The 8,810-nt window shown below is 34.1% G+C and overlaps 2 protein-coding genes across 2 annotated transcripts; one reads left to right on the top strand and one right to left on the bottom strand.

The window, feature by feature from the left end:
- Positions 1 to 691: 691 nt before the first annotated feature.
- On the bottom strand, positions 692 to 2,887 carry LOC116173209 (syntaxin-6). The gene is made up of 6 exons (XM_031490544.1): positions 2,846 to 2,887; positions 2,646 to 2,771; positions 1,602 to 1,926; positions 1,316 to 1,551; positions 1,168 to 1,262; positions 692 to 1,115 (listed from the first exon to the last, which is right to left on the bottom strand). The coding sequence occupies exons 2-6, from the start codon at positions 2,678 to 2,680 to the stop codon at positions 1,039 to 1,041; spliced, it is 768 nt and encodes a 255-aa protein (XP_031346404.1). The 5' UTR covers positions 2,681 to 2,771; positions 2,846 to 2,887; the 3' UTR covers positions 692 to 1,038.
- A 2,832-nt stretch (positions 2,888 to 5,719) lies between these two features.
- LOC116173208 (HORMA domain-containing protein 2-like) lies at positions 5,720 to 8,304 on the top strand. The gene is made up of 8 exons (XM_031490543.1): positions 5,720 to 5,837; positions 5,979 to 6,230; positions 6,285 to 6,379; positions 6,431 to 6,567; positions 6,617 to 6,832; positions 6,879 to 7,098; positions 7,146 to 7,277; positions 7,329 to 8,304. Exons 1-8 carry the CDS (start codon positions 5,808 to 5,810, stop codon positions 7,393 to 7,395), a joined length of 1,149 nt encoding a protein of 382 aa, XP_031346403.1. The 5' UTR covers positions 5,720 to 5,807; the 3' UTR covers positions 7,396 to 8,304.
- Positions 8,305 to 8,810: the final 506 nt, after the last annotated feature.

Raw genomic sequence — 8,810 nt, 5'->3', positions numbered from 1 at the left:
ATTTTCTGAAACAAAAATGCATCCTTACGGACAAAAAATTGAATTACGGTAAAAATCTAGAATTTTATTTACAAAAAAATTGTTCAAATGACCATAAACTTTGAACTAGCGCCGATATCGCCTACAGAAAAATAAAATGCCGTGATTAGGTACCAGCCCGAAGATCTACTGAATTATTAATTATAGTAGTTGAGATTTATTTGGGGGGGCTAGGTCCAGCGGGGTCATTATGAGCAGGAATGCAAAAAAAACTAGGCAATTTTCAATAACTCCTAAGTATAAATGAGGATTCGGTGTTTTAAAAAATTGTAACCAAAGCTGATTGGCGCTTAAGTTTTGTTGGCTTACATTTTGACAGAAACTCATAGATGCCTCAGTAGCTTAAAACCCAGACGGATGGCAACCCTATGCTCACTGAATAATTTGTTATACAATCATACTGTGTGCGTTCATAAAAATAAATTGCACAAACTACTGGGGATCCGTGTTTTATAGCAGGTTGCCTGATCACAAAAAACAAAATAGGCTTTTTTAACTGAAAACCCCTTGTACAATATTAGATTTTCATGATGTTATTATTGTCAAGGTGTGTACACATTATTTTTAATGTAATATAGCTAATATTAAATATTATATTACGACCTAAAAACCTTAAATACCATCCACTTCAGTTGCTATTGAAAAAAGAAAACAATGTTGTAGTTTCTATTTTCCGCTAACATGAACAGTTTCTAACAATAGTTTTACTTTCTCATTTTTATAATAATAAATAATTAACTACCTGAATCAGTACAAATTATTAAATTATATACTCTATGATACATCAATATAACTTTACAGCTACAATGATAATTGCATATTTTCTTAATATTAGGAGTACCTACAGCGTTAAAACTTTAAAAAATAAACACAGTATAAAATAAGACGTATGTAGTTGATAAAAATAACACAGCTAGCCTTAAAAGATTTGTACTACCAATCAGCCAGTATTAAAAATATAAAATAATGGTAAGATAAATGCAATATTCAATAAATAAATCACACGAAAACGAATAAAGCTATCACAATAATGAGTATAACAGATAATATTAGTATAGCGGTCCATTGTCGTCTATCTGTAAAGAGAATAAAATTAGACAATACAAAGATTTGTTCGAGTATACATACCGTTAGACATGTGTAAAACTTTTGCCACTTTTTTCATTGTAGAATCCATTTTGGAGTCCGTGGTCTCCAATTCGGCACCAAACTCGTCTAGCATACTGAAATGAGAAATTATGAAGCCTTTATAGTCCTATCCTATCTATGTATTTACCCAGCTTGCTCGTCCAGCTCAATTCCAATATGCCGCGAGACGGTTTTAAGAGATCCAAGGGAGTTACTAATTACTTCCAATTGTTCATCTTGCTGCCTGGTCATGTGATCTTGCTGCACTAAGGTGCTGTTTAAAAAATTCCTCTGCGGGCTGTCGAGCTCATTTTCCAATTTGGAATATTTCGTAGTACTGTGTCTGTTAGGCATACGGGCGGGACTGTTGCTCTCCAGCAAGGGCTAAAAGTACAACAAACTAAGCGCACGAACTGTTGTACTAAAAAAATTACCTGTCTGGCTGTTCTATCTCTATCTCGACTCCTATTCAAATTCATCTTCTCCTTCATAGCCTTAACATCGTCCCTAGTACAATCTATAAAATTTTTTCTACTCGTTAATTCCTTATTATCTATTTTAAATTTCGAAGGATTTTTTTCGACAATATCGATCGTATCTTCTAAGTCTTCCAAGTCCCACTCTATACTACGTAATGAATTCTTTAGTTCGTTGTTGGTCCATTCTAACTCATCTTTGGTGACGCATATCGATTCATCCTGCAATTCGACCCAACGAAGATACAGTCCTCTGGTTTTATTTAGCGCTTTGAATACTTCACTGGAAACAAAAAGAAATGTCAGTATCTTGCTTTAGCTCTCATGCTGCCGTGTATTTTTGTATTTGATAATACAAGATAAGTTTGTTGTGTAATATCTTATTTAATTATCTTACTTCCATATTTACATCAATGACAAACATTTCAGCCACGACACTAAAAAATTGAGGACTGAAACAACATGCGACAGGAACTTGTCGGGACAGTTTACTTTTTTCCAAGAATTTAAGAAAACAGTTGCTAGAAGATGAAAATTATCTCTGCCAAGATGGCATCTCAGCATTATACGTTGGGAAAGTAGGCAAGTTGATGGTGGTAACTCTAAGAAAGATGACAAAAGAAAAAGTGCTAAAAGCTCAATGAGACCTACACTGTATATGACCATTCAATACACCCTGTTGCAGGAAGATTATTGAGAAATGCAGGTTGATGGTTTAATTACACTGTGAATGTAATGGAATGTCGAGCGATATCTAATCAGCAGCCTATCCTTAACAACAAACACTCCAAAAGCAATGTATTTGACTTGGTAAATAATGCGCATTGCCATAAGAATAAATAGGGATTACTTCTCTTCCACGAAGAGCATCTAATAAAGAACTACTTGCATTTTTGCGTGCAAAAACTAAAGGATACAAAAACAAAGCCAAACAATAAAACACCGCAACAACTGGAAAAGTACTCAATTGTTTATTTGCAAACAACAACAATAATTGCTTACTCTTTAACAACGAAAAATGGGTCCTCCAACGTCATGTCAATTCGCGTAGGCAGGCAGTTCGTTGCCGAATAAAACTAACGATACGTTGTGTGTGACCATCGAGCTATTTATGCTTTATCTCCTTTACTGAACAGAATTGTAATTGTGTATAATTAGAGTAAACAATGAGATAAGAAATGTAAATTTATCGACAAACTCACCTTAGTTAAAAACCCCACACTACACACGGTTGGTGTCTTCGTCAGGGTGACCAACATAAAAACAGCTGTCATTCTTATTCTCATCACGTACGAGGACCGATCCATAAATTGCTCGTTGGGTCGCAATGCTAAAGGTACCTTTACACTATAATATATCTCACATGATTTTTTATATGATATTTACTACCAACATATTTTTCGTATGAGTTTTAATGTTTTACTAGATATAGAAAGTACCGCAATCATCCGCCATTTTTGGGCAAATTTGCTGCCAACTTAAAAAAATTGACAAATAAAATCTTAATAGCTGTCATTTTTTATAACCTAACTTCATAGTACTGTCATGTTTTATAAAAATATATACAGATATCTCCAAACAGGTGGAACAATCCCTAACATTAAAGTTATTAGAATCTGGTAACTTCCGCCATTTTTGGGCAAAAATCATGCGTTCTCTCTCTAACACACGAGCCCAATGGATTGCGGTACTTTCTATGTTTAGTGACTTTAGTTATACACTGCCTTTTTTTTGCCCCGAAAAAAAAATTGTCTCAGATCGACCCGGAAAAAAAATTTTCTTATAGAACGTGGCCTGTAGAATCCATAATTTCAAACAGTTCCAAGATTGGGCTACTAGTTCAAAAGTTACAGCCTTTTGAATTTTCTTTCGAAATTGGTTTCTAGTCTATAACTTTTGATTGAGGAGTCTGATCGAAAAAGTACGAATTGTTTTGGATTCTACGCACCAAAATTAATAAGAAAAAGTGTTTTCCCGAGAAATTTTGGTGCAGTCGATTTTTGGAAAAAAGGAAGGTTGTACACTGCCTTTTTTTTTGCCCCGAAAAAAAAATTGTCTCAGATCGTCCTGGAAAAAAATTTTTCTTATAGAACGTGACCTGTAGAATCCATAATTTCAAACAGTTCCAAGATTGGGCTACTAGTTCAAAAGTTACAGCCCTTTGAATTTTTTTTCGAAATTGTTTTCTAGTCTATAACTTTTGATTGAGAAGTCTAATCGAAAAAGTACGAATTGTTTTGGATTCTACGCACCAAAATTAATACGAAAAAGTGTTTTCCCGAGAAATTTTGGTGCAGTCGATTTTTGGTAAAAAAGGAAGGTTATACACTACCCTTTTTTGAGTCCCGCAAAAAAATTGTCTCAGATCGACCCGGAAAAAATTTTTCTTATAGAATGTGGCCTGTAGAATCCATAATTTCAAACAGTTCCAAGATTGGGCTACTAGTTCAAAAGTTGCAGCCCTTTGAATTTTTTTTCGAAATTGGTTTCTAGTCTATAACTTTTGATTGAGAAGTCTGATCGAAAAAGTACGAATTGTTTTGGATTCTACTCACCAAAATTAATAAGAAAAAGTGTTTTCCCGAGAAATTTTGGTGCAGTCGATTTTTGGTAAAAAAGGAAGGTTATACACTGCCTTTTTTTGAGGCCCGAAAAAAAAATTGTTTCAGATCGACCCGGAAAAAAATTTTCTTATAGAATGTGGCCTGTAGAATCCATAATTTCAAACAGTTCCAAGATTGGGCTACTAGTTCAAAAGTTACAGCTAGGGAATGCAATCCCGCAGCAAAATCTCAATCCCGGTATTTGCGGGATCGTTAGATGTTAATCCCGCGGGAACCCGGTATTTGCGGGATCCCGCAAAATTTTAAATAAATTGGCAAATAAGCAATTTTGTGCGGTTAACTTCTGTATTAAAATAAATTGCTAATTATCATAATAAGTATTCAACAAAAAAGTACCTTCAGGCTAACTTAGAACTAAAAAAAATCACCTGTAAAACACAAATAGGTGAACTTCTAAAGTGTCTCAAAAATCATAGTACATTTTTAACGAAAAAGGTTTAACAATTATTTTAAAAATAATTTCTCCGTTATGCGTTTCATTAACAAAGCAAACAGAGTCGTCCCCTTGGTCGACATTAAGGATGAGTGTACCCTTATTTGAAAGGTTACCCCAAACATTTGAAGGGTTAATTACCAATCAAGACACTATTTGACAATGTGTGTCTGAAAACACCACTACAACCAGACAACCAAATACCAATATACTCGTAAATATTTATTGCTCGATTTATTGTTTATGTAATTTATTCTTTCATTAAGTAACTAATATACCTATAATCATTGATTATACACACCTATAATCAATGATATAATCAAAAGTTTACTGGTTTACTCAAGTATTCAGCTTTTTCAGATAAGTACAACAGCAAAATGCGAAAAGTAACCATAAAAGGGCGGGATCACTGGGATATTTAAAATAAGTCATATCATTTGTCATGCAGAAATAGAAACATCCCTATTCTACTATTTACGTATTATTTCCATATTATTTCCTTATGATCTGTCTTATGACAGCCATAATACCAAAAATAGTATAGTGTAAACACAAATCTAAATGCTTGTTACTTATCATATGACAAATCACATGAGAAGTATGATAGTCTAAAGGTACCTTAAGCAGTATTCGACGTTGCAAATACAAGTATCCAATTACTTTAAAGTATTTAAATACTTTGCAAAGAACAGTTTTACAGGAAAATTAGTATTCGAATGTACTTTTGCAAATAAGTAACCAAATACTTTGTAAACTGTTTAAATACTCATAAAGAATTTAAATACTACCAAAAAGATTTAAATATTTTCTAACGTTCGAAATGTTGGAACACTTTAAAAACAGTTTCAAATATTGTCTCAAAACAAATGTAGAATTTGTACATTAGTCTTTTAAAACAGCTTGGGTCCAAGAACCAAATTTTTACAGCCTTCCCTGTATATTTTATCAGGTTGACAGTAATCAAAGATGTTATGAATGCGACCAATAACTATTTAATTCATTGTATGATTGATAGATGGCAATACTTCTCAAAAATAAATTTAAATTAAATGTAAAGTTTAAACACTATTTTCACTGAAACATTAATTAACGGTAAACGTGTAAAAGATGAGTGTTACAGGACAAGTAGGATGTGCGGTATGTACCGAACCATATAAAATAATTTCCGTTGTGATACTTTTATGTTTATGCAGCACTACCTCTATACCTATTCGAACTAATTCGAATTGTTGAAATAAATACAAAGTTAATTATGTTCTTCAAATCAATTTTTTGTAGGCAATTCCCAAACCTTCAGTGCACACAGCGGTGTTAAATCCACAAGGATCAGCAGCACTGCTTCGCAAGGTCCTCTCGTGTTCCCTGGCTTCCATCTTATACACTCGTACTAACATAAATAGAGGCGACTTTATCCATTCAAGCGTTAATGGGCAACCGCTTCAAGGATTTAATCGCAAAACCGAAACGCCTGCAATAACGCAAATTGTCACCTGGCTTAAAGGATCGTACGATGCACTCGATAAACACTACGTAAGCACAATAGCCTCGTGTCTAATATTTTCGAAATGCCGGTCATGATTTTAGTTGCGGGAAATGTATTTGTTTCTTAATAATAAGCAAACTGGAGACATTATGGAGAATTATAAATTTGTGATACACTATTTCGACTCAAATGAACTGTAAGTAAAGCACCTACGTAAGATCTACTTTTCACTTGCATTGTTTTGTAGACATCACAGAAATAAGAGCGATTTCGGACAGAGTCTCACAGAACTATTCAAGACAATACAAAATTTGTTTATTGAAGACAATATTTTGGAAGGGAATGATCTTAATTTTTATATGTGTGTTAGTTATTATGATAATGGTAAAGAATTTGTTTAGGTATACTTATATAATACCTATTGCTATGTTAGTTACACCCAGCAATTACTGCCCGGTAAATTTTATCGAGCCAGAGGAGGATGTGAACCATATTATTGAGAGTATTAGATTTCCCTCCCCATACGAGACAGTTATCAGAACTGTCTCAACAGGGTTTCATAGGGTGGAGTTTGCAACCAATCAGTATACTGCCATAAATGAAAGTGCCACCATGTTGCAAGGGTTGGATGTGGAGACTGAACAAGCACGTATGTGCCACTGTAGGTGAAAATAAATTTTTTGACTAATTTACAGTTTTGGAAAAATTGAACTGCACATGCTGCATACCGAAGCTACTCTCCTCCATTCCTTTCCTGACTTGCTCAAAGTGTCAGTCCATCGCACATGCTCCATGCATTGGTCGTGTTTATCACGTAGAGAATTCTTATACATGTGCGAGCTGTAAGGAGCAAAATGATATATCCAGATCAACACCTGGAGATTTGTGGCGCATCCAAAATCTTTGCACTTATCGGTATGGCTCCATTAATTTTTGAACGTTTAACCATTCTTACGTTACAGCTTGATTTTATTTTATGCGTATTCTAAGAACAAATTTCCGAATGATCTACTCAACGAAATTGATCCAAACATAAAGGATTATATTGTGAAAAAGCTTATTGCAGTGGCTGCAATACGAGAGACTACCAAAGGGTTGGGATATTATGAACCCAATATGTTTATAATCAGTCATGGGTTTTTTAGGTACTTGATCAATCAAGCTTGTTTGGAGCAGATTATTAGACGATGGGCCAATTCGGATGAAGAGTGACCACTTTTCTAAGATAAGTAAAAAAGGTTTCATTTCTATTTGTAAAGATATTTGTTACGTTTTCTAATTAATTACACGCAAACAAAGGTTTTAGTTTCGTCATGGTGATAGTTTCATTTTCAATTTGAAACAACAATTTGATGAAAAAAGACAGTAGATATAGGCATAGGCTTTTTTTGTTTACTTATTATTTATTAATAACATTTGATTCCATTATTGAACATTTCCAACTCTGGGGGACTAAGAATCTTCTAGGTGTCTAAGTAATCAAAGGATCCTCAAGCATGGAATGTACTTTGAGAAATCTTATATTCTGATGTTATAGGTTGAACAGAGGAACTTGACCTCTACTCCAATATATGACAATTAGTGCCGTAACTAGGCATTTTTCGAAGCGGTGCCGGATCAGGTTTTGGCGCCTTATCACTTACCATTGAGCTCTAATTAATAAAACACCGTACATTTTTGAGAGAAACTTTACACGAGATTTTAAAGGCACTGCGCTACTTAAATTTTAGAAAAATGCTTTGAATAATGAAGTCTTTCACTCAACAGTCAACGAAGAATAAATACATTTATTTATATTGTTTCCAATTCTCGCGTCAAATTTAGCTATGACATAGGGTACAAGTCGTAGAAATGATTGCGTCTTAGAATAAGGGTGCAAATGCTGGTCACACTAATACAGACTATTGTATAGATCACAAATAAAGTATTATTATAATTCGTTTAAATGTGCAGCCTTTTCCTACCGCTGTAACTTTGTTCTACAAGGGCCATTCAGAAAGTAGCAGACGGTTTGAAATAAAAAGTTAAGAAAGTGTAAGAAACAACTTTTATTATATACATTTGGAAGCTACACTCTTAGGCTATTTTTCAACATTGTCGCCATTCCTATTGAGGCGCTTATCAGTGGCGTACGTAGAAATTTATTCGGGGGGGGGGGGGGATTAAACAAGTTCGTGGCACATACAGACACCCAGTGCGTACTAGAAGGGGTAGGGGGAAATAGAAATTGGGTTGCAGGTTGCTGATATCTATTTATTATTGTACAGGCGAAAAAATTAGATTAGAACGGTATTTTATTTCTCACTGCTGACAGGCCCCTTTATTGCTTTTGCTTTAATTAGTCAACGAAAACTTTGAATAATAGGTATATTTATGGGCAAAAAACCAATTTCGACAAAAAATTCAAAGGGCTGTAACTTTTGATCTAGTAGTCCGATCTTGGAACTGTTTGAAATTATGGATTCTACAGGCCACATTCTATAAGAAAATATTTTTTTCCGGTCGATCTGAGACAATTTTTTTTTCTGGGCAAAACCTTCCTTTTTTACCAAAAATCGATTGCACCAAAATTTCTCGGGAAAAAATTTTTTCTTATTAATTTGGGTGCGTAGAATCCAAAACGATTC

The sequence above is a fragment of the Photinus pyralis genome, unplaced genomic scaffold, assembly GCF_008802855.1.
Source record: "Photinus pyralis isolate 1611_PpyrPB1 unplaced genomic scaffold, Ppyr1.3 Ppyr1.4_LG6, whole genome shotgun sequence".
NCBI classification, from domain to species: domain Eukaryota; kingdom Metazoa; phylum Arthropoda; class Insecta; order Coleoptera; family Lampyridae; genus Photinus; species Photinus pyralis.
The sequence above is the reverse complement of the archived record's forward strand: the minus strand, read 5'-3'. Positions and strand labels throughout refer to the sequence as shown.